This window comes from Glycine soja, chromosome 17, assembly GCF_004193775.1.
Source record: "Glycine soja cultivar W05 chromosome 17, ASM419377v2, whole genome shotgun sequence".
Taxonomy (NCBI): domain Eukaryota; kingdom Viridiplantae; phylum Streptophyta; class Magnoliopsida; order Fabales; family Fabaceae; genus Glycine; species Glycine soja.
Window position 1 is genome coordinate 18,120,076 of NC_041018.1, and position 27,185 is coordinate 18,147,260.

The 27,185-nt window shown below is 32.7% G+C and overlaps 1 protein-coding gene and 1 pseudogene across 1 annotated transcript; one reads left to right on the top strand and one right to left on the bottom strand.

Moving 5' to 3' along the window:
- LOC114391516 overlaps positions 1-11,888 on the top strand; it is a 35,539-nt pseudogene extending 23,651 nt beyond the window's left edge.
- A 3,055-nt stretch (positions 11,889-14,943) lies between these two features.
- On the bottom strand, positions 14,944-23,170 carry LOC114391517. The gene is made up of 7 exons (XM_028352519.1): positions 23,066-23,170; positions 21,695-21,790; positions 21,323-21,580; positions 15,977-16,070; positions 15,298-15,443; positions 15,165-15,220; positions 14,944-14,953 (listed from the first exon to the last, which is right to left on the bottom strand). Exons 1-7 carry the CDS (start codon positions 23,168-23,170, stop codon positions 14,944-14,946), a joined length of 765 nt encoding a protein of 254 aa, XP_028208320.1.
- Between the last annotated feature and the right edge of the window lie 4,015 nt (positions 23,171-27,185).

A 27,185-nucleotide genomic window follows, 5' to 3' on the forward strand; every position in this document is an offset into this window, starting at 1 on the left:
AGCTTGTGGCACCTTTCACGGACGAAGAAATTCAGAAGGCAATTTTTAAAGCTGCAGCGAAGTTTTTTATGAAGGAAGGCAATTCACAAAAGGATTGCATGTATTAAATGGAAATCAGTATACTTACCAAAAGAAAAGGGTGGCTTGGGCATCAAGGATATGGAAACATTCAACCTAACACTACTTGGAAAATGGAAGTGGCAATTAATGCAAGAAAATGGTGAGCTATGGACCAGAGTTCTGAAATCGAAATATGGTGGATGGAGGAACCTTGAAGAAACAGGAAACTCAGCAAAGCAATCTGTTTCATGGAGGGATCTAAAACACGCTTTTAATCAATCACAACAGGGAATGGTTATTCAAAACAACATGAGGTGGAAGGTGGGAGATGGAGAGAAAATTAGATTCTAGAAAGACAAGTGGATTAATCAACAGGAATCACTAGCAGAAAGGTACCCCAGGCTGTTTATCATATCCTCACAGCAGAATCACACCATTAAGTTTTAGGTTTTAAGATGACATATAGAGTTTTAGGTTTATCAAAGAATTTCCCATAACAAATCTAGCACTATATCCCAACAACGCAAATAGTACAAGAGCAAGCAATCAATATACTTTAGCATCTCACACCCATACTCCATTTCAAGCATTATAATTTTTTTTCATATTTAGACATAACTTGGCTTAGGTTCTAGGCCAATATTGGACTTTATTTTAAACCAGCTTATTGGACTTTAAGAATACATCACGCAACATCAAATGACTCAAATCCATTACTTCAAAATGCAAATACCCAAAGGAACTACAACACAACATATTTTAATTATTAGCAACAACCATATTCTCATCTTGATAAGAAGCACAAATACAAATGCATATACTCACTGATTGTCAATTGTCGTCACTAGCGGAGATATTCCTAATCAGCACTAATCACTTAGCAGCACACAGAACACAAGCAACAACGAACCTTGACAACGACTAAAGAAGACGAACAAATCACCTGAGCAGCAAAGTAGACATCATATATACAAAGTTAAGCAATTGCTTTCAAAACATGACAACAGAGACATACCTTCGATGGCTTCCCTGGGAGTCTTAAAGCCAACCACAATGGACTTCCAAAATCGCTTCCCACCCTTTCCGGGACTCTTTCCTTTCCTAGTTTTCTTCGAGCTGCGAAAGTGAGAAAATGTTAAAACGAGGAACGCCTAATGTTAAAACGAAAGGACATACCTTAATCGATAAGTGGCAGACACGAACTCCACAAAGACGAACTCCACAATGTGGTTGCAGTCACGGAAGCGCAGCCCAGTTTGCGACAAAGACGAACTTAGGCAGAAGGTGAAAGAAGAAGAACGCCCTAGGAGTCTTAAGGCGAACCACAATGCACTTCCAAAATCGATTCCCACCCTTTCTGGGACTCTTTCCTTTCCTAGATTTCTTCGACCTGCGAAAGTGAGCAAATGTTAAAACGAGGAACGCCTAATGTTAAAACGAAAGGACGTACCTCAATCGATAAGTGGCAGAGACGAACTCCACAAACACGAACTCCACAATGTGGTTGCAGTCACGGAAGCGCAGGCCAGTTTGCGACAAAGACGAACTCAGGCAGAAGGAGAAAGAAGAAGAAAGATAGGGTTCGAGCGCGCGGGTTGTGCAATTTCAGATTTTTAATATATAATGATAACAACATCGGTTTTTTAAAAATAATCGATGTTAACATCAACTAGGTAACATCGGTTTTCTTAAAACCGATGTTAACATCAACTCGATAACATCGGTTTTTCCCAAACCGATGTTAACAACGAGATACCAACATCGGTTTTTCCAAAACCGATGTTAACTACTCCATAGTAACATCGGTTATTTAAATAACCGATGTTAATATCGAGTAGTTAACATCGGTTTTTCCGAAACTGATGTTAACTATGTCTACTTATTTTAAAAAATGCCACCGCGCTTTTGTTAACATTGGTTTTGTGAATAACCGATGTTAACCGTGCGATGTTAAATCTAAAAATTGTAGTAGTGAAATCGTGCCTTCAAACTGACCAAAGCTAACACCACAAATAACCTTGTGAAAGTTGTGCACCCAGAATACAAAGGAATCTTTGAGTCATTCTTTATTTTCTTATACAAAGGTGCATGCGCTTGTTGCAAACCATCCTAGCCTAGGTCACGAATCATGTCTTCTATACGACAACCATTGCCTGCCTCGACTGACTCAGTGTGAGAGACTGATGGATTGTCTGACAATTCACCATGCCATATCCATTTTTGTAAGTTGGAATGATCCCGTGACATATTAGATGTGACCTTATTTCATTTAGCGACTAGTGTCTACCATTTGCACATTTGGCACAAGGACAGAAATATTTCCCGTGCAAGCTAGGGGCATGCATTTCAGTAAATTGGAGGAACTGTTCCACCCCATTCCCATACTCATCACTAATGCGTGATGCTCTCATCCAACTTCGATCCATGTGTTTCGTTTGCTGCATGACTTTATGTAGTTATCTACCATGCATGTAAACCTCACTTTTTTTTTATTAAAGGTGTGGCCCTAACCCATTTAGGAAGAATTTTTTTATAGTAAATTGAATACTACAAGTTATTTGTCTTTTCTAAATTTGTCAAAATTTTGGCAACATTTTGCCTAAGTCCCCAAGTACACGAGATAAAAGCGGTGACATATCATTATCCACCACATTCAAGTATGCACTCGGAGAACCAATGGGAATGAACTATACTGAAATGTTGACAATTTTAAGAAAATAAAATTAACCTATACGTAATAATCTACTATAAAAAATTAGTCTTCCCAAATTGTCCAAACGAACAATTCAAGATTCAATACATCGATTAATGCAAACTTTTCGTACTAATCGTTGTATAGAATCTCAAATCTCAAACAGGAAACTAAGGTTCACGCGCAATGATCATAATTGATTACATAATACATCACATCATATATAAATAAGCATGTAATTGTCATTGTTGTGAGTCAAACAAATACATACCTAAAAAATGACAGTAAATAACAACAAGTACGATTAGGATTAGAGTAATGACAAACCAAACACAGCAGTGTAGAATGAACTCCTCAGTAGGTGGGACAATTTAGTACTTCCAACGTTTTTCTCACAAGGTAGTACCTGGAAACAAAAAATACATTCTCATTGATTGAAAGACATTGGCAGTGCATGAAGTTTAATTAAACTTGTGTGGAAAAAAAAACAAGGCAAAAAATGCATAGTGATTTTCTTTTAAAGGTATCTGCACTATAATTTAAGGGTACATATTCCTTGATTTTGTCATAAACAACTCCCCACAGCTGCAAAGGGTAAATTGGTACAGAATCCATTGCATGTTGCTGAACAAGACATAAACAAAGCAAAATAGCAGCTAAGAAGGAACAAGATTGGCAGAAACAGATTGAAAGTGTGACGAACTACAGGAGTGGCTTATGAAGGTTCACGAACCACTATGGAAATTAATTGCATTGAACTTATTTTACATATACATGTAGATATATAGACACATGATGACTTATTTATGTACACTAGTTTGTAGGTGTTTAAGATTTACACCACTATATATATACCAAACCCATTATTTTTATCTTCGTAGCTAGCAGCTTATATCCTATAAGGCTATTAATCATTAATAGTTAGGACATCTTGGTTGAGGCAAAGGGATTGAATGGATTGGTGGGGTTGCTTGTGAGTGACAGCTAGTGTGAACACTCAATTCTACCATGGAAGCATGTCACCAATCTTCACGGGTGGATCTGACAAGGTGGCAATTACAGGAGCTTGAAAAGAGACAGACATAACTCACCTTGCTGCAATTCAGAGTTGTTAACTCTTACACCATTCTTCTAACTTCTATCCCCCCCCCCCTCCCTCTTTCTTTCTCGCATACACAGACAAAACCTCCCAGAACACAAAGGTCAACACTAATGAAGACACAAATCCTTTCACAGTATCTTAATCTTATACTCCGTCTACAACTTTTGTATTCATATGTTTCAGACTCAGCCATTACTCCATGATACTATTTTACCCCAAACATGAGTTCAATTTATGAAGTATCCTGGTTGAGTAATTTTCTGAACAAGTTGACAAATATTAGACACTTCCCATTCCAATGGTTAAGGATACATAAATTTTTCATCTGTCGTCTATGACTACTTGTAGGTAAGCAAACAAAGAGAACATTTTTCACAATTAATCGGAATGATTTAGATACAAAACATTACTTGTCCAATATCTATCTGGACCTTTACCACTAATCAATGTCTAGGCCTTGGCCCTCAATAACAAACAACCAAAGGCACAAATCCTTTTCCCAGCCCAATTCTAATCCTCAGATCAGCATCAAACACTGCCTGTAACTTAATCATACTCAACCTTTCTAATTTCTCTGCAGAAAATAAATCACTACGACAAGAATACCTAGATAAAACCAGATGCAATCATATCCAAGACATGCAACGTTTTCATGTTAATATGAATACTGAAAAGTAAAAAAGAAAGGAAAAGAAAAAACATGTTTAAGAGTCTAAGACTAAATTCTTGAATAAAAATAAAATTGTACTTCTTAGGCATCACTATTTACATGTTAGTAAAACAATGAATAGCAGGTGCCTCTCTTAAATTTAATGAAAGCATTGAGAAACCATGCGGTGCATTAATTGACACTGATAAAAGTACCCATTCCCTGCATAGCTTTGATAACATTCTTTCTGATTCACAAAAACACATTAAAAAAAGATGCTACCTTGACTGTAGAAAGAACAAGACTGGCATGTTTTTCCTGCCACTCGGTTAGGTCCTGCCTAACATTTGAAACTGCAGAAAAATCAGACAATTTCGTATCATCTGCAAATGGATGGGAACCAAAACTTTCATAACCTCCTCAAACTTGGTGGGTAGCATGCATAATGAACTGAAAATGTTTGCTATAAATAAACAAAAATAAATTTAAAACATGCTTTAAATAATAGAATGAAAAACTAGAAATAGAATGCTCCCGTTTTCACTTTAGAATAGGACACAACTTCGGTTGCAAATTATATTCATTCAATAGTCTAATTTCGATTTCTACCTTCACTAATGCACAATGCTGAACCTCTCCTTGAGAATTTTCATAAAGATCTTCATAATTTGGGAACAATTTTACCTTAGCTCTTATCTTTGAAAAATATTAAATATGAATTAAATTTAAATACCATACACAACACATTACTTTTACAGCTCAATGTTCCTCTTCAAAGCTCAAACAAGTTAAATCAAATTACAACAATTAAGAACCAAATAAACATTATTCTCCTAGAAATAACAGTTTTTAATGATGTATTTTTTTTATTGTTTTTGGTGAATTCTTGTCCATACTTTGATAAAAATCCTGATAATAATTATATATATTTTTTCAATTACTAAAGAAGTTAGAAGAATTTAAATGAACGCCACAACACCAGAAGATCTCTACCAAGAGTAAGTTCCGCCTACCAAACCATATAGATGTTTTCATATTTTTTATTTACTTATAATTATGTCAAATTCCACATTTTAGCACATATCCCTGTGTGAAATTGTCCTATACACTTATACTTATCGTTTATGTATATATCAATTGCTTGTTCCTCAAATTTTTATCACACAACTGTAACTAGGTTCAGAAATACTACTAAATACTACTAAACACTTAACTATAATGTTCATACTTTGATAAAAAAAAAAAAATATGACCAAGAGGTTCATCATGGGTAGAAAATACTACTAAATACTTTGATAAAAAAGATAAAGTGTTCTTCCTACAATTTCACACAGGTTCAGCATTGTACAGAAATACTACTAAATACAAGCCCATACATCATTCAAGGAGATAGCATGCACCAATGCCACTATGACCAAGAGTCTAAGATAGTTTCGAAAATAAAAAACAATTAGAAGAATCTAGATTATTCCAAATACACAGGGGAGTGTAATACCGAGATACTATTTGCTTGTCAAGGTCTATCTTCATCATAAAAGCAGTTCCATACATTGCCTCTGCATCACTTCATTTGTCCTGCTTGCCTAAAAAGAACAAAGAATGCAAAATTGTCGGAGGGTTGAGCGGAAAACACACCCGAATTTGACTCCAAAACAGTTCGAATAAAAAAAATCAGCTTCATGAAAATCAAATTTTAATAATTTCTTTAAAATCACAAAAAGTAGTTTGCTTGCTTGTTTGTCTGTTTTCAATAAAAGAATGAAAAGGAAAAATAGCTACAAATGTCAAAGTGGGACAAAAAAGAAAGCTTACAACAAAACAAGGGTTCAGTTTGGCCAAACATGGGAAGGGGTGACCTGAGTCAGAAGAGGCTAGGGGTGCACCGCCGCAAAAGGGGTGACCTGAGTCACGATGACCACCGTAAGTCGGGGTGAGCTGATAGAAGATGACGAAGGAGTGACGATGACTGAGGAAGGGAGAGCTGAGTGACGATGTCAACTGAGTGACAAAGGGGTCAATTGACTCTTGTTTGAGTCTTCAGCTAGGGCGCACAACTCAGTCTTCTGAGGTCACGAGAGTGTTGTTCGAGTCACGTTACTATAATGTCGTGCCAACCACGATGGTGTTCTCCAAATCAACGTCGTCAAAGTAATGTTTCCGCAATTCAAAGATGGATTTGTACATCACCGTCTTTGTTTTTTAACATTGTTATTATGAAATTGTCACCACTTATTATACAACATCGGTTTAGGAGGACCGATGTGGTTAGTGTGTCGTAAAAACCATATTTTTTAGTAGTGACCATTGGTTATAATAATTTGTAACAAAAAAATTAATAGACTCATAAATTTATCAATAAGTTTAAGGCTAATAGAAGAGATTAATCTTTCATTGATAAATTAGGATTTATATATTGACTAAAAGAAAGGAAAATGTTTAGTTAAGAAAGAAAAATGAAAGAGAAGAAAGTAGATGGAAAGAAAGACAGAGAAAAAAATGATAGAAAATGAGATAAACTTTTAATTATTTGGCATAAAAAAATTGACAAGATATCTTCTTCCGTTTTCTATTGGATAGTAAATTAGAAAAAAGAAAAGAAATATTTGTCAGACTTAAATATCCTTAAGTAAAATATGCATTTACAGTATTATTAAGGATACATGTAAAAATCTTTCAAAAAAAAGTATTATTAAGGGTACTTTTGTCTTTAACTTAAAAAGTTATTCTCTCAGCCTTTTCACCCCAAATTGGAAAGAAATATAAGTGAAGGGGTCTTCTTTCTCCTCTTTCCTCTCTTATCTCTCCCATTCCTTCTATTTTCATTTATACCACAATTAATATTATTAGTGTGTCTAACCATGCCTTCAACATGGATACATGTGTGAGAAATAAAATAAAAATTAGCCTTTTATTTTGATAAACATAAATATTCGTTTTATACTTTTTTTCCGTATTCACTTATATTCTAGTCAATATTTCTTTTGTAATTTAAGATTTTATGTGGATGTCAGAAAATAAATTTAACTACTGAAGGCGAAGCAGAAAACGAAGGTTAAATTTATGAGAGAACCCTAATATTCACGATTTATATATATATATATATATATATATATATATATATATATATATATATATTGGATTCGAAGTGTGATAATATTATTATGTCATATAACACACATATGAAATGTATGATTATTCATTTGAAGGGGATTCACTTCTTATGTATTTTATTTTTTATCCAATGTATTTATATAAATAGGCAAATTGGTAAAGGCGGATCCTAAATCAGATAAATATTTGTCCTTTATTGGAAGTTTGGATGTGCGAGTAAACATGGACGACGTCGTTCGGCGTGAAGATTCCAAGTACTATCCAGCACTTTCTATGATGGCTTCCAAAGCATCCTACAATAACGAGGCTTACCTTAAAACTACAGTGGAAAATTACTGGAAGGTATGGTAATGATGATTCTGTTAATATCAGTCCCAATTTTAATTTTAAATAAGTAAAAGTGAAATGATTTTTTAAATATTTATTAATTAAAGTTCAAAATTTCTGATATAATAAATATTTTTTGGATAAAAAATTCCTTTACTTTAATTGCATAACTCAACTACAAAAAATCATTTACTTTAATATAATAGTAAAAATAAAATTGTTGTGTTTTGATCCTTTTATCTTCAAGTTCATTTTGATGTACCTCTAATTATATTTGTTTTTTATGTGAATTTTACAGATGGAATTTGTGAAGTTTTCAATGGTTAGAACCGAAAAACATATGCCCTAGATATTTTCTAAACTTGCAATTTTTTATTTATTAAAAATGATCGCATTGAAGTTCAAACATATAAATTCATGTATATTGCTACAATCTCCCACTACTAGCCCAATCCTAATGAATTCTAGACTTGCAAATTAAATGCTTTTAAAGATTAACAAAATTACCATTAGGTTAAAAAAAACATTGGCACTTTTTTTATAAAAAAAAACGCACTAGCATGCTTTTTTGTTATACTATTTATTATTAAACAATTGCAATTGATGTTGACTTTTGAAATTATCTGGTGGTCTTATTTTTTATTCAATAAGTCTGGTAAATAATTTAAGGTTAAATTACTTTTTAGTTCCTTTTTTATATTTATTTGGTTCAATTTAATTTCTTTATTAATAAAAAGATATAACTTGTTATCTTAATTTTCAAACTCGTCTCCATTTTACCTTTTCCATCTCTTAAAAAATTAACCTTAGCAAATTAGACACATGTCACTTTAATATTTTACGTTTTCTTTAACGATGTCACTATTAATTAGACAAAAAGGACATGGTTGACACAATTTTAAAATTTAAGGGATCAAATTGAATTATTAAGTAAAACGAGGGATCAAGACAATATATAACTTAACCTTAATTTAATAATAAAGATTATGTTCTTATACACTGATATTTGACTTCACTAATCAGAGTATCAAGGAAAGCCAACAACTCAAGTCTTGATTGCCTTGGATAAGCATGAGGATCGCCATACATATGTTGTAGCCTTCAGAGGAACAGAACCCTTTGAAGCTGATGCATGGTGCACTGATCTTGACATATCATGGTATGGTATTCCTGGCGTTGGAAGAATGCATGGTGGCTTTATGAAAGCCTTAGGGCTTCAGAAGAATGTTGGATGGCCAAAGGAAATTGAACGAGATGAGAATCTTCCCCCCTTAGCCTACTATGTTATTAGGGACATTCTAAGGAAAGGTTTGAGTGAAAATGACAAAGCAAAGTTTATAGTGACAGGACATAGTTTGGGAGGAGCACTTGCAATTCTCTTTGGGACAATCTTGTGTTTGCACAATGAGACATTGTTGTTGGAGAGGTTGGAAGGAATCTACACCTTTAGGCAACCAAGAGTTGGGGATGGAGCATATGCAAATTATATGAGACAAAAATTTAAGGAACATCATGTTAGGTATTGTAGGTTTGTTTATTGCAATGAACTTGTTCCGAGGTTGCCCTATGATGACAAGGAAATGATGTTCAAGCACTTTGGGACATGTCTTTTCTTTGGGACATGCCCTATGAACTCGAGGTAAGCCATATAATGATATATAATCACAGTTAATTGCAAAAATAAGACAAACATCATGATTAGTAGTAATATTTCATTTGATACAAAAGAAAGTAGTTTTCCAATAACCTATAAAAGAGAATAGGGTAAATTATCTTTTTAATTCCTAGAAGGGTTTGGCATATCATCTTAGTTCCTTAGAGTAAGAAAATTAAAAACATAATTCTTTAGAATTGTAATATGTTAAGGGGTGTATTGGATTAGGATTTCAAAAATGATTTTAAAAGATGTTTTTTATATAAAAAAAATATTATGATATTCAATCAAGATTTTTAAATGATATAAATAAGTTTTGTGATATTTAATTAAGACTTTTAAGATTTTTTTAGTGAAGGCAACAAAATTTGATGATATTCAATTAGGATTTTTTATAACATAAAAAGTATTTTCGTATTAAAAATATACAAATTTCGATGGATTGTTTTTTAAGAAGGATTTTGATGAATTTCATCAAACTTTTTAATAGAAAACATCTATCAAACAATCTCACCCAAATCCTTGAGATTTTGTTTGACTCTTTTTTTTCTATTGATTACCAGATTTTCTTTTATTTCATCACACATACTCTCTTCTCTCTTTAATATTTTTCAAGATGTGTGTGTCATATATGTTTATTGTATTCTTTTGGAATAAAAATATATTAAATACATTCCTCCCATATGCACTTTTAATTTCCATTTGTTTTCTAAATTAATGTTTGTCTTATGTGCTAAGACTAATCATGTTTTTCTTATATTGAATATGTTTATCACCTACTCGACACAATGTTTTTGTGATTGTCACCTTTAATTTCGTCATTCACATAACTCACTAACCCTCCAACAAAATTTTCACCCTCATCACTCCCTTCTACCCATTTAAACATGTCATTGGATTTATCATGAATTAATTGAAGTATTTAAAAAAATCAGAAAACCAATATATAATTTTAAATCCATATTGTTCAATTCCAAAAGTTAGAATGAGAAAATGTTATTGAAAGAAGGGTTCGTATAAGAGAATATAAAGTTAGAATCAATTTAATTATTAAAAGATTACAAAAACTACATTGGCTTTAACTTTTTTTTATCCAAACCTCATTTTGAATGTATTTTTAAAAATTCACAGAATCCTTTTAAATCTAAAAAATCTTTTCAAATCCTTTACATTTTTATGATATAAATATATTAAAATACAAATTATCATAAAAATTTTATAAAGAAATTTGATAAGTCATAATATTCTTACATAATCTTTAAAATTCATAAAACTTTTTTATGCTAAAATAATTTTTTAAAATCTTAATCCAACACACCCCTTAATCATATATGTTAGTCTAAAGTTGTGATGTACACAATGTGTGTGACTTAAGCTTTAAAACTAACATATATTAAGGGTTTAAAATGATAGTAAAAATTAAGTTTAAAAATGTAGATCAAACAACTCACAAGTTTAAAGATTTTTTTTGAAATTTTCTTAGTTTTAGGGGTCCATATGATTTTTTTTACAACATGGGTCTAAAGATGATATATCAAAAAGAATTCTATGATGCTTTGCTTGACCCAGCTCCTAAATGAGCGTTGACTTTTAATATAAATTATATCCTTGTGTGTTCAGCTAAAGTTACCTTAGAAAAACTATATTGTGTATCTATATATAGTCATTAGATACTCATCAAAACTATATAGCCATTAGACAAGAAGGATATCATGAATATTTTACTGGAATAATACTACATACATGAACTATCTTCATAATTTTATGCTTAATTGCAAAGCATGATTTCCTTTTTAAAGTTAACAATACAAACTCTAAACACAGCCATATATAGTTAAAACTTAAATAAAGTCTCAGGTGTTAAGCTGTGTGCAGCGCTGTGATTGCAACTATATGAATGGGATGTTACATTCTATTTTTGTGAATTATAAAAAGGTTTTTGTTTTGTTTTTTCTTTGTTTTTTAGCAGAATAAAAAACTGATTGCATAAAAACCTAATATTAATTTATAGTTATTTTTTATATTTTATTTTATGCAGGTTCTTGAAGAGCAATGGAATAAGAACTACTTCTCACTCTGTTGCGTGATAACCATGACATACAATGCAATTTTAGAAATAATAAGGAGCTTCATTATTGTCCGCCAAAGTGGAGTTTACTACAGAGAAGGATGGTTTCTCTTTGCTTTCAGGACAATAGGCTTAATAATTCTCGGAGTACCTGCTCATGGTCCCCAAGATTACTTCAATTCCACTCTTTTAGGAAAGATTGAAAAACACTTCAAGGCAGACTGATGGGCATGAAGATGCATTAGTGATTCAAAAGTCGAATATGATATCGAAATAAAAAGACTATATACGTCACGGTTTAATTGAGTGCATGTTTAGATAAATGCTAGTAAAACTAATTTTGTAAAACTAATTTTGAAGTGATGTAATTTATTTTTGGATGTTTTTTTTTATAAAAGTAAGTTATAAGTAAAATTTTGTTTTAAATTTTTTTATCTATCATATAAATTATTTAAAGTTGTTCTAACTCGGAATCAATTTTAGATAAAAAATCAATTGTAAACTTTTATCGGACATGAAATTTGAAAAAATTTTAAATTTGAAATCAAACACACATTGATTCAATTGCCTGTTGTTAAATTAGAATCAAACTAAATATTACTGAAATTTTTTTGAATGGACAGTACAAAAATTTTTGTAAATAAATATTACTGAAAAAAAAAGATTTTTGTTTCATATAAGTTGTTTTCTATATTTTAGATTGGTTTGATTTATGAACTTGATTTTTCTGCTTTCTCCTTTCAAGCTATCCCTATATTGCCTTTTCAAAACTACACAGTTTTTATGATTTTCATGGAGTGGGTCCACAGTTAAATATTAACACAAGTGTTATGCAATGTTGTTTTGAATGGACAGTACAGGTACAATTTAGAAAGAGACAGAGAAGTCAGATCCTTGATTTATAGGTTTTGATTTTACGATTTCGTTTTCATATATATTTTGCATGCACACAAATAATGAGCCAGAAAAAGGCTATGGCATTGGCAGAAGTGAAGGAAGGACACTCTTAAACAAGAATGAAAAAATTTAAGTGTGATTAATTAAACAATCAAATTTTGGATTTCATCGGAAAACTAATGGTCATCATTACGGTAGTTGAAAAAAAAAAGTGAAGGAAGGGCTTGGGAGAATATTGGAAGGTGCTAGGATAGAATTCGCTACCTTCGTTGGTACGATTCCCATATCCTTTCCACCTCCTTATGAGTGTTATACTTAATCACCAACAATTCACTACCTTCCTTGGTATGATTCCTAGATATAGAGTTGCCTAACATGCAACCTACCTGGAGCTTACTTTTCTTCTTCAAATAGCTGGGGTCCAAGTTATTCACCGTGCCCTTTCCAGAGGGCTTACCGCTTCCATTCTTTGCGCTCTCTGTTGCTGTCTGTGCCTCGCCTATACCTCTGGCATCTAACATAGTATCCGATTTGGGTATTTTCACGTTTATCAAACATTTGACCCTGTCTATAGTGCCACTTTCGAGCCCCTGCGACCCAGGCTTCTCTGCTTGTTGAGTTTTTACCGGGTCGTCCCCCTTCTGTGCTTATCTTCTTACCTGGATCTTTAACTCTAGTTTCTTCCAGACCGTCATTATTTAGAGAGTGTTGCTAGGTGCACCCAACATTCTTTAAAAATGGCAAAACTGTCCCTGCTAATTTCTCCCCTTCATCCGTAAGTCTTAAAAATCAATTTACGGATCAACTTGATCCGTAAAAGACTTACGGATCAAGTTGATCCGTAAATCTTAAAAATTAACTTACGGATCAACTTGATCCGTAAGGGGTATTTTTGTCTTTTCGTGGTTAGTGCTGGGTACACCAATAATAATGTTGGGTGCACCTAACAGCACTCTTATTTACACATGTCTAGGCCCAACCAATGTTCCTTCATGGTGAGACTCATTTTTGGGTTTTGCTTTGGGCACTGACCCAACTGCTAGTACACCCAACAAATTAGGTGAAGTGGCAAAAATGCCCTTCACCTATTTTTTAAGAGCATTTTCCTTTTTCATTTTCCACGCTACAGTACTCCTCTTCTCCCTCTGTTTAAGTCCATTCTTCGTCGAGCCGTCGCCTTCGCCGTTTGTGCTGTCGTCGCGCCACTAATGACCGCCACCGTAATTGTCTTGTCGTTGTCCATCGTCGTCATAAGTGCCCTTATTCTTCTTTGTCGGGTTTTTTGCGCATTCACAGTGTGGGATTGGGGATCCGTATATTTATTTTAATTTATTTTTTCAATTTGAGATAAAAAATTGTTTTATAATTATTTTAAAATTTTAAATAAATTAATATTTTTGTTTAATATTTTTTGTAATAAATAAATATTGTTGTAAATTTTTTGTGTAATTTTATTTAATTAATTATATTTATTTTTTGAAGATGATTTTTATTAAGAGCTTAAGTAATTTGTTTATTTTAAAACAAATGTATATATATTATTGTGATTTAATTATTTTTAAAAAGTATTAGTAAATTACAATTTTTTATATTTTTTATTTTAATTACACAGTGATTGTAATTTTTAATGAAGAACTTAAGTATTTTTGTTATATTTGATATTTTAAAAAATGTTTTATAGATTTGTTAGATATAATAAATTTCAAATGTTTATTAGTATATATTTGAAAATTTAGTATTAAATATTTATATGGAAGTATAAAAACAAAATATTTTCATTAGTAAAAAAACTTGTAAGTTATTGTAATAGTAATTTGTTGAAAAATGAAATAGTTATTTGTTAGAAATAAAGACTAAAATTGTAGTTTTATTTTGGTCATTACTTTAAGTTTTTGTTAGAGTTTTTTTTTATTTACCTGATTTTATATGATTTATGTATGCAATATGATTGAACAATGTTTATTATTTAATATTATTTGTTTTAGTTCTATTTGAATTTCAAATTAATGACCAATTTACATTATTATGTTAATCCTTTAATGACCCTAATTAGTGAAACCAAGTTAATTATTCAGGTAACACTATATCCTGATTAGTGGATTAAATGTGACATAAACACACTAAGTAACTAAATGTGAAAATTTAGTGAAATACATAATTATATCAACGTTGAAAAAAACACACGTATATTATCGTATTACATGACAACCACACAAGTAACTAAATGTTCAATCTTCACCTAAATCAACAAATTCTATTTTCAACCTCGACAAATTTGTATACTACTGCATTCGACTAATATATGGTGTGGGCTACTACTTTGCCTGATGATGACAATGTATAGACCTTAACAATGCTACTGGCGGTAACAGACAACGGTCTCTTAGAAATACCTGTTACATAAGCACACACACATTAAAAATACCATGGGTCATATTTTTTTTTACAATAATTACACAAAGAGGATGATCATGAATTTACCTGAACAAAATGATTGTCATACACATGACTCGATGCACAGAAGAATCTGTTGGTGGTTGACTTCTTAAAGGGAAAAATGTCATGTTTTGTCGGAGTGCAAGAGAAACAAGGATCACATTATACCTTGATACAATGACATGTCTCATGTCAGTTATATTCATCCACTTGTCCATAATAACCTGCATGTAACAGTCAACAAATTGAATTTATTTAAAGCAAATTTAATCGAACAAAATGTAACAATAAAGTTATATACCATGGATAATCCATCAACAAGTAAGGACCGTTTTAATTCCTCAAATCGGTCTATGCCACCAACCAAGTTCATATACTCATCAAACCATTTTGTAAGTTCTTTAAGCAAATGGTTGCGCACCAATAACCATGAATCTTCACCCATACCTAATAGGGCAGCAATTGCATGATATCCACAGTTACCATCAGATTTGACATCAACAATGTTTACAATAGAATCATGAATGCATGCATGAAATTAATCCAACATCGGCATGATCCTTTTTTGAATTGGTTGCTCAGATGATGATACACTATGTTTAACTGAAGAATTACTATTCTGCACAAAATGTAATGCTTTAACATACTCCCAGTAGAACGAATCATGCTTTACTGATCTTTATTGCTTGGTCATCAGTCTCTTCTAAGCATCTTTTGTTTTCACATTTTCTGGAGGAGCACACATAGAGTTTAGATTAGGGTTAGCAATTTCCCGAAGTTTACTCTTCAAAGTAACTTTGCCACAAACATCAAGCTCTTCAAATTGCTTGGATATGGTTTTCATCTCTTCGGTTATGCTCACTTGGGGCTCAGATAATCCTTGGTCTAAAAAACTTAGCCTCTGCCAAAACATATGGATAGTCTCAAGTGGTATGGTACCAACAATGGTATGGTACCAACAACATATTTGGATAGCTCACATGCACATGGAAGACCATGAGTAGTTCTCATCACACATCCACAACGAGAAGGATTTTTGCCAACATAATGTACACGCTCAAACTCAGCAGCAATCTGATTCAAAGCATACCTTGATACCATGCCAATTAGTCTCTTGTATAAGGTAACTTTAAAAACATGTCCCACCACATGTGTACTTGTCTCAAAAGATGTCTTAGTTTTAGTGTGTTGCAACATGATCGTGTTGTTTGTTAACCGTTTGGCAAGTGTACCAAATGTCCAAGTAGTAAAGACTAGGAAGTTTGAATGTCAATTTCCACAAGGACTTTGTTTTGTACTTGTGTTAGATAATTTCTGATTTATAAGAGGAAAATATAAGATGAGGTATAAGATATGAGTCTAAAAGAACAATAACTAAATAATAGATATTAATATAAAACGAAAGGAAATAATAGGAAATTCAATGAGATGGGAACGTTAGGACCTAGCATGCCTTATTTGCCTAAGATGTATTAATTGAGATTTTTCTCTATCAATTAGGTGAATTTTTCCTACCCACATCTATTAGAATACTTGTCCCTGATGTCTCACAATGACAAACCTATTTTACCTATCTATCTCCCAAATGTCTTTGCAAAGATTCAATAGATAAAATGCATGAAGTTCTAATTCTAGATGTTTGCTTTGATGCATGGGCATAATGCAATCATTCTATGTCTAGCAATGATTTTATTAAGATACCCCTTCCTTTTAGTTCTATTAGAAATTACCCTCTGTCGAGCAACTAATTCCTAAAACCGATGTATGTAAAACCTTCCTTGTATTTTTATTAAGGATTACCCTCTGTCGAGCACCTAACCCCCAAAGATGATGCAATGATGAATGATACATGAAATTAAAAGTAAGAAATGATAATAGGAAAGAAAACACATGTTTGCATTGATAGATATGAAGTATACAATACATCTTTTGGCTTTTTAGGCCTATCAGGCCCTAACTAAGGGTTTAGCCTCTCATAGCTATAAGGGGCCTTACACTTGAAAAGGGGTTTAGAAACTGATGAAAGAGAAGGGATGGAAAAAGGGAATAGAAAATGATGGGAGAGAAGAAAGAATTCCCTAAGGAAGAGTTCTCAAGCTTTAGGTGTGTGTTAGAGTGCTCTGAAACTCGGTATGTCTTTTCTCCTTGGCTCGACTCTTTTTTTTTTTTACAGTTGCTGGAGTGGACTTGGGCCTACATACTCGCGCTAAGCTTGCACTACTCGCTGAGTGCAGCTGCCTGTATTCGCGCTTAGCGCTAGTACATGTTTTCGTGCTTAGCATGCCTCATCGTGCTTAGGGAAGGTGCCTGTATTCACGTTGAGCAGGTGCTGCGCGCTGAGCGCGTCTTTTGCTAGGCCTTTTTTTTTTCAAATTTTTGCTATTTTCTTCATCTTTTATGATTTTAATCCCTCATTTTCATATCTGCAAGCCATGAATAGGAAAAATATCAATTCTTAACAATTAAGCATGAATAACTGCTAAATAATCATTTTTAAGGATATTTCCATTATATTTTTAGTATAAAAAATAGCTCATATTTAGTAGTTATCATTGTTCAAGGCTTCCCAAACAAAACATAGGTCTCCAAGGCTATTTTGTAGTAGTCTCTTTAAGGCCTAGTGAACAGACTCAATCTTGCATATGAAATACACAACCAAGAGAAGAAACACATTATATTTTAATCCATTAAATCGTAACACTTGACAACTACAATAATTTAAAAATTCCATACTTGTTAGTTGTTGTGTTTCGGAAGTGCATTACCTTATTCGTCTAGGCTTTAACAAATCTTTCCTTGCAAGGAATCACCTATGTTTGGTTGACATAGTCAACAAACATTGGCCATGGTGAGCAAGAAATTTCAAACTTCTTAAGGCACTCATCGAATTGTTGCTTAGAAAGACAATTCACCAAACTCCCCCAGGCTTCCATTACCTAATCCCAGGAATTTTTTTGACCAACAAGGGTTTTACATTTTGCCTTCACATTCTTATCAATGTGAAATCGACACAACAAATTCGTAGCCTCAGGGAATACAATTTTCACTACATTCATCAATGCTAGATCTCTGTCGGTAACAATAATTGCAGGGAGTGCATCACGACTGAGGAAAAGACCTTGAAACCTTTTTAGAGCCCAAACAACATTATTCTCACATTCTCCCTCCAAATAGGTAAAGGTAACAGAGAAGGTCATCCATGTTGGACCTTGTGGCCTCAATAACTTAAGAGGGATAGGCTTAGAATGCAGAAGAAGCAACAACAATCAATTTAATAATGTTCTTTAAACATGAAAGGAAAAATTGATTGCAATAACATAAATGAAATAAGGGAAGAGAGAATGCAAACACAGTTTTATACTGGTTCGGCCACAACCTGTGCCTACGTCCAGTACTCAAGTAACACACTTGAGATTTCCACTATCTTTGTAAAATCCATTACAAAGTCTGAACCACACAGGGACAACCCATCCCTTGTGTTCAGGAATCCTTTACAACAAGAGACTCACAGTCTCTTAACCAATCTCATTGAATAAGAAGAATGGAAGAAGAATTCTCTCTTCAAGAGAAGAATATTACAATGAAGATCATGTAAGAATCCTTATAGATTTTGCAAGTGTTTGGTCAAGGATTTCTTTTGAGAGAGCATTTGACAATGAAGTTCTTTTGGAATCTCTCTCATTGTCTTTTGAGAGGATAAGACATTTTTGCCAAGCAAAACTCTCTCTTCAAATTTGTGCCCAAGTCACCTATTTATAGGCCTTTGATGGCCATTCATAAATCCAATGAAAAGATGTGACTGTTGGCAGTTTTTCTGAAAACTTTCCATTGGTAATCGATTACAATGTTTGTGTAATCGATTACACAATTATAATTTGAAGGGTTATGACTTTTGAATTTGAATTTCCAAAGTTCCGTTGCTGGTAATCGATTACAAACATATGGTAATCGATTACATGTTCAAAATTCAAATTCAAAACCCTTTTCAATAGCTATTTCTCAACCCTGTCTTCTGGTAATCGATTACACTTCCTGGTAATCGATTACCAGAGCCTTGCATGTCTTGAAAGCACTTTGTTTTAAGGCAAGGCTTGGTCTTTAGTGAATCTTGAAATAAGGCTTTGTTTGTTGAAGCAATCTTGAATTATTCTTGAAGCAAATGCTTATCATTTGAAGCAGCCTTGTTAGATTCTTCTTTGACATCATCAAAATCATGTATACATACATTCACATTTAATCGATTACATGTTGAAAATTCAAATTCAAAACCCTTTTCAACAGCTATTTCTCAACCCTGTCTTCTGGTAATCGATTACACTTCCTGGTAATCGATTACCAGAGCCTTGCATGTCTTGAAAGCACTTTGTTTTAAGGCAAGGCTTGGTCTTTAGTGAATCTTGAAACAAGGCTTTGTTTGTTGAAGCAATCTTGAATTATTCTTGAAGCAAATGCTTATCATTTGAAGCAGCCTTGTTAGATTCTTCTTTGACATCATGTATACATACATTCACATTCTCCCCCTTTTTGATGATGACAAACATGTGATTTCTTCTCGACACCATCAAAGCTTGCATGATTTACATCTCCCCCTTTCTCAAGCAAATTCTTCTTGATATCATCAAAATCTTCATGATTTACATTCTCCCCCTTTTTGATGATGACAACCACCTGTAGGTTAGGAGCAACAACAAAGAAAATATCTATTTGCATATAGTTTACTCCCCCTTGGTTTTACAATGATTGCTTATATGAGACAATTGAAGATTTCATATTTTTCATATATAAAAAGTTGTCTCATAAAAAATAGATAATTTTTTCTTATTATTTTATCTTTTATCTTTCTATTGTTGGACCTTGTGGCCTCAATAACTTAAGAGGGATAGGCTTAGAATGCAGAAGAAGCAACAACAATCAATTTAATAAAGTTCTTTAAACATGAAAGGAAAAATTGATTGCAACAAAATAAATAAGATAAGGGAAGAGATAATGCAAACATAGTTTTATACTGGTTCAGCCACACCCTTGTGCCTACATCCAGTACTCAAGCAACCCACTTGAGATTTCCACTATCTTTGTAAAATCCATTACAAAGTCTGAACCACACAGGGACAACCCATCCCTTGTGTTCAGGAATCCTTTACAACAAGAGACTCACAGTCTCTTAACCAATCTCATTGAATAAGAAGAATGGAAGAAGAATTCTCTCTTCAAGAGAAGAATATTACAATGAAGATCATGTAAGAATCCTTATAGATTTTGCAAGTGTTTGGTCAAGGATTTCTTTTGAGAGAGCATTTGACAATGAAGTTCTTTTGGAATCTCTCTCATTGTCTTTTGAGAGGATAAGACATTTTTGCCAAGCAAAACTCTCTCTTCAAATTTGTGCCCAAGTCACCTATTTATAGGCCTTTGATGGCCATTCATAAATCCAATGAAAAGATGTGACTGTTGGCAGTTTTTCTGAAAACTTTCCATTGGTAATCGATTACAATGTTTGTGTAATCGATTACACAGTTATAATTTGAAGGGTTATGACTTTTGAATTTGAATTTCCAAAGTTCCGTTGCTGGTAATCGATTACAAACATATGGTAATCGATTACATGTTGAAAATTCAAATTCATAACCCTTTTCAACAGCTATTTCTCAACCCTGTCTTCTGGTAACAGATTACACTTCTTGGTAATCTATTACCAGAGCCTTGCATGTCTTGAAAGCACTTTGTTTTAAGGCAAGGCTTGGTCTTTAGTGAATCTTGAAACAAGGCTTTATTTGTTGAAGCAATCTTGAATTATTCTTGATGCAAATGCTTATCATTTGAAGCAGCCTTGTTAGATTCTTCTTTGACATCATGTATACATACATTCACAATCCATGTTGGTGTCACACCAACAATATCAAGTAACGACAACCTGTACCTATTTGTTTTGTAGGTACTGTCTATCTAAAATACCAAATTACAGGCATTGGTTAATTTGACTGCATCAGGATGACTCCAAAATATGTCATGCACAACATCTTCATCCTTTAATCTATGCCAATGAATATATTGATCCCATTCAAGAAGCTTCATTAGTTGTTACATTTCAGTATTACTACCTCTTATGGAAGAACAGTAAGTATTTCTTGCATTGTATATTTGCTTGATTGTTGTATAAGTATTGACATTGTGCTCCTTCAACGTTAGAAGAATATTTCTTGGTTTCACCATTGACTTTGTCATATCAGCAACAATGATTTTCTCATCCTTAGTCAGTCGACCAACATATGGATGTCCTACTAAAGACTTCACCAATTCATGTTGTGACTCCCACAAATTAAATTCACCTTCCATCCTTTGCCTCTCACAACTAGTTTTGCACGCAGCTTAAAGGGACACCCACGTTTTCTACTGCCAGTACATGTTCTTACCAAATCCTTCTTCTTGGCCCTATACTGACCACTCCTTTCACAACCAATTAAAACAAATGAGATCCTTCCTCTAATACCATTATTTGTGTTTGACCCCATAATCATCGCCACAAAACCAATTTCATAAGCAACGAATCGAGCCCATTGTAGAACATCATCACGGGTAGCAAACACCTACGAAATGCAATCCATACAAGTTTAGTCTTTAACGCTCATTCATTTAATTACTTTAACAACAATAAATCATATTAATATCTGAGAAGTATTGAACGCATCAGAACAATCAACATGTTCTTCATTCACACCACCTTCGTCTTCATTTTGGTCATTCATATAACCTTCTATAGACATAACACTATCATACATCCACTGATCTTCGTCCATCTTAACAAAACATTTAAAATTTTTAATGATAAACAAAAAACCCCTGACCGCACCATAATTATTCTATCATATAATTTTCACATTTTTTACTACATTTATTAATATAATACATTAAATTAAAAAAAATGAAAAAGAAATAAATTTTTGTATAATTTTTTAACCCTAAATATCACTTTCTTACTATACAAACTATAACTATCAAATGAATATTTTGACTATATCTATTTAAAACTTTTATAATTATCAATTCTAATTTTTTCTAATTAAACAATTAAATAAATGTAAAAAAAACATATAAATTAAAAACCAAATTACGGATTGGTAATCCGTATGAAGCATACGAATTGAGAATCCATGTTTCATACGGATTAGTAATTTGTAAGAAGCATACGGATTGATGGATTGCCAATCTGTATGCTTCTTATGGATTACTAATCCAAATGAATATTTTGATTATATCTAGTTAAAAGTTTTATAATTATCAATTCTAATTTTTTCTAATTAAACAATTAAATAAATTTTAAAAAATAACATATAAATTAAAAACAAAATTATGGATTATCAATCCGTAAGAAGCATACGGATTGTCAATCCGTATGCTTCTTACGGATTACTAATCTGTAAAAATCATACAAATTCTCAATTCGTAAGTTAAATTAAATTTATGAATTATGAATCCATAAATTTAATTTAACTTACAGATTACCAATCCATAAGTATTACACAAAAAATGGACCACCTTACCTCCGCCTTTAATGACCAAACCAGCCACAACCATCACTTGCCGACAAACCACCGTAAACAATGTAGTTTGACCAAAGAGGACACAAGAACGAATGAAAAACTCTCACGGAACGAATAATGGTGAAGGAAAAATGAAAACAAGCTCGGACGAAAAATGAAGATGGAAAGCGCTACTTATAACACATGGGTATAATGGGCATTTTTAAAAATTTTGCTGGGTGTACCAACAAATCTGCTAGTGCCCAGAGCAAAATCCCTCATTTTTCCATATAGACGTTTCCTTTTTCTTAGGTTGGCCCAAGAGCTTTTTTGGCTTAGAATTGCAATGGTGATATTTGAGCTTAGCCACTTGGCCCAAAAATTATTGGTGCCTGAAGCAAAATCCCTCATTTTTCCCTATAGACGTTTCCTTTTTCTTAGGCTGGCCCAAGAGCTTTTTTGGCTTAGAATCATAAGGGTATTGCTTTGGGCACCCAACATTTTTGTTGGGACACCCAGCAACTAAGGTGAAAGGGCTAAAATGTCCTTTACCTTTTCTCTATAAATAAAAGCAAGTGACTTGTCCATACGAGTTACTATTCCTTGCTTCTTCTTCGTTGGTGCTTCTTCTTCCTTGGTTGCTGCTACTTCTTCCATGGTTCTTCTTCTTGTTTGCTTCTTCTTCGTTCCTTGGTCCATTCGCACAACAAGCTTCTTCTTCTTCGTTGTAGTTTCTCATCTTCTCCTTTGTTCATTGGCTTGAGGCATTTCTATTCTCCTTCGAGGTAAGTTGTTCTCTTTATCATTTTTTATTTGTTTGTGCATTGTTTTGTTTGAATCATTGTGTTTTGGTTGTTGGTTGTTGATGATGGTAGCTATTTTTGCACTTTTCCGGTGACCCTGCGTTAAAATGACATTTTTTTTTAACTCTTGGGCATACAAATTAGCAATCCATATGACCCATATGGATTACTGATTCGTATGGTTCATACAGATTGGCAATACGTATGAATTATACGGATCAGTAATTCATATGACATTTTTTTAAAATTCTATATTTATATTTCTGATTTATTTTTGAATTTGTTTTATAATGTAATTTTTTTTGTATATTAGCAATAGTTTTAGCAATTTTATAAGGATTAATTTGGTGATATTATTTTATACTGGTATAAAAACAATACAAAAAAATTAGTTTAGAAATTAGATTGGTAAAAAAATATTAAAACCAATATTTAAAAGACATTAAATTTGTTAGTTTTAAAAAATATTGAAACCAAAATTTAAAATAATTTAAATTTGTTAGTGTTTAAAAATATTGAAACAAATATTTAAAAGTGATATTAAATTTGTTAGTTTTAAAAAATGATTGAAACCAAATTATAAAATATATTAAATTTGTTAGTTTTAAAAAAATATTCAAGCCAATATTAAAAAGATATTAAATTTTTTAGTTTAAAAAAATATTGAAACCAAAAGTTAAAATAATTTAAATATTGTTAGTTTTAAAAAATTGTTAAAACCAAAATTTAAAATATATTAAAATTGTTAGTTTTAAAAAATTGTTGAAACCAAAATTTAAAATATATTAAAAGTTTTAGTTTTAAAAAATTGTTGAAACCAAAATTTAAAATATATTAAAATTGTTAGTTTTATAAAAAATATTGAAACCAATATTTAAAAGATATTAAATTTGTTAGTTTTAAAAAATGATTGAAACCAAAATTTAAAATATTTTAAAATTGTTAGTTTTAAAAATTGTTGAAACCGAAAATTAAAATAATTTAAAATTGTTAGTTTTAAAAAATTGTTGAAATCAAAATTTAAAATATATTAAAATTGTTAGTTTAAAAAAATATTGAAACCAATATTTTAAAGATATTAAATTTGTTAGTTTTAAAAAATGATTGAAACCAAAATTTAAAATATTTTAAAATTGTTAGTTTTAAGAAATTGTTGAAACCAAAATTTAAAATATTTTAAAATTGTTAGTTTTAAAAAATTGTTGAGATCAAAATTTAAAATATATTAAAATTGTTGGTTTAAAAAAATATTGAAACCAATATTTAAAAGATATTAAATTTGTTAGTTTTAAAAAATATTATGCAGATAATGGTTAGAACTAGAGGTCTCAGACGGGCTTTAGGTCGAGCAATAGGAAAAGCCCTAAGGAAGAGATAGGCTAGTGACGACGATAATGATGCCCCCCAGCGATGAAGGCCTACCACATCTGCCTGTAGGCAACGATAAGAGGCGCATGTTGTTGAGGATCGTCCTATAGCCACAGAGGAATTAAATGAAGAGCAGCAACAACCACCTATTGAAGAAGGTGTTATTGATGTTGAAGGTTTTCCAGGCGGACCCCATGACACATTAGTTTTGAGAGATTTTGAAAATCACGTTGCTTTGAGAGTTTGCAATGGAGATGTATGTAAATCTTAAAAAACATAAAGCACGTGGCTTAGAACTTATTATTTTTTTGCTACATGATCGATATTATTGTTTCCAGAAACGTCCTAAGCTTAAGCTATCTTCCTATGGAAGGAAGATGACTAAGTTTGGCAGGTTTGCTCCATAGATTGAAGGCCTTGTGGTTGCCAGTGAACTAAGTCCTTTGATCGCATGTTCCCTAGATACGAGCGATTGAGGACTTGTGGCTACTTTCATGGAACACTAGCATAAGGAGACTAGTCATTTCTATTTGCCCGTAGGAGAGGTGACTATCACTTTGGATAACGTGGCGTCGTTGCTGCATTTGCCAATCATAGGGGCGTTCCATAGCTTCAATCTGCTTCATGTCGATGACGCTGTCTAATATGTTGGTGGAATTACTTGAGGTCAGCACTGCAGAGGCAAGAGCTGAGACGATTCAATGTCATGGCTCTTATGTTCAACTATCCTGGTTACAAGACGTGTATTAGACGAAAATCATCGCATGTCACTGGATCGTAGCAGCCCTAGTGTATTTGTTGCATCTGCTTTGATGAACACTCTTTGCTAACAAGAGTGCTCTTGGATGCACTACGTGACTTGACACAGAGTAGGACTTACGCTTGGGGCACTACTACACTTGTGCATAAGCATGATAATTTAAATGAGGCGTCAAAGAGCAGGACGAGGTTGTTTGCAGGATATATCAGTCTGTTACAGGTTAGCTGACATGTTAATAAAACATTTTTTCATTGGCATTGGCTATTATATGTTGTCGCTTATTTTAATGAATATGTTTGCAAAATATCTGTAGTGTTGGATCTACGAGCATTTCTCGTCTATTGGTTCCACCATAGATGCCGATGATTATGACGAGCGGAGACCACATGCATGTCGATGGACCTCTGGCAAGGCATTACCCGTGTCAACGTATGGTAGGCGTCTAGATAGACTGACCCTTGATGTTGTGTGTTGGATTCCATCATGACCACCGTTCATTTAGAAAATTTGAGGTTATCTCCTTGTTTTTCGTCCATCTCAGATGGGGCCCCTTGACAGTCATTCACCGACCGGAGAGGGTTGTACGATGGTTTGGGTACATCTAGACCATTACGCCACATCCTATTGCACCTTTGGCCTCCGTTAAAGAAATGGATGATAGATGGATGCAGTTCAGTGACTATGTTGCACCTGTGGGGCAAATTTGTGTAGTGTCTAGCTAGTGTTCGCCAGATTACATGGAGTGGTTCTACATGATTTCACATCCATTTATGACTCCGGCACAACCAGAGGATCCTCCTAGAGTTTCGTCGATTCAGCAATATGACACATTTGTTGAACTAGATGTGACTCAACAACCAGTGGTGGCAGCGACACCTGATGAACTAGACGTTGATGTGCATCATCCTTGACATGCAGTGGTAATATTTTTTTTCGTATTTTGTGTTTGGTGTTTTGTTTTTTATTTTATTACTAAAACTTTTATGTTTGTTTTTTTTCACTTACTTGGATGGTTATGTAGCAATTGGTGATTAATTAGAGAGGCCATTGAACCTGAGGATCTTGACCGAAGGAACAGAAGCCTATACTGTTGCTGAAGAATGTCTAAGCATCGCCAGAAGCTACATTGGCCAAACAACTGTCGGCCAAAGATTGAGGCGTAGGCAACATATGGATGATCATTGAAGTTTTTTTTGCCTTATATATGTTATTTTTAATTTTGTGGATAATTTTTTTATTTGGTACATTTATTTATTGACATTGAGATTTGGTTAATTCATAAATTTGGTATGTTACTTACGGACACGTGGTTAATTATTTTATACAAATTTTTGTTATTCGTTTATCGTTAATTAATCGTTAATGTTGATTTGAGGAATAAATTAATTCGTCTGTAACAAATTATGAATGTATGTTTTTTGCAACATTTAAGCATGATAAATCATTTTCGAACTTGACAAAACATTGTAAATTGCATGCGTCTGTTTTAAAAAATCAATACTACAGCTGCATACTGACATAGAAATGACTACTCAGTTATTTTATTTTTGATAGTAACAATGCATGTTTGATGCAACTTTAAGGCTTGAAACAACAGTGTTGTACTTGACAACACATAGGAAGAGGCACGTGTCTATTTAAAAAAAAATACTACACCAATAAATCTGACATTCAATTGCCTACTAAGTTATTTAAGTCTAATTGAACAACATATATAAATACCACAAAAACACATTCAACA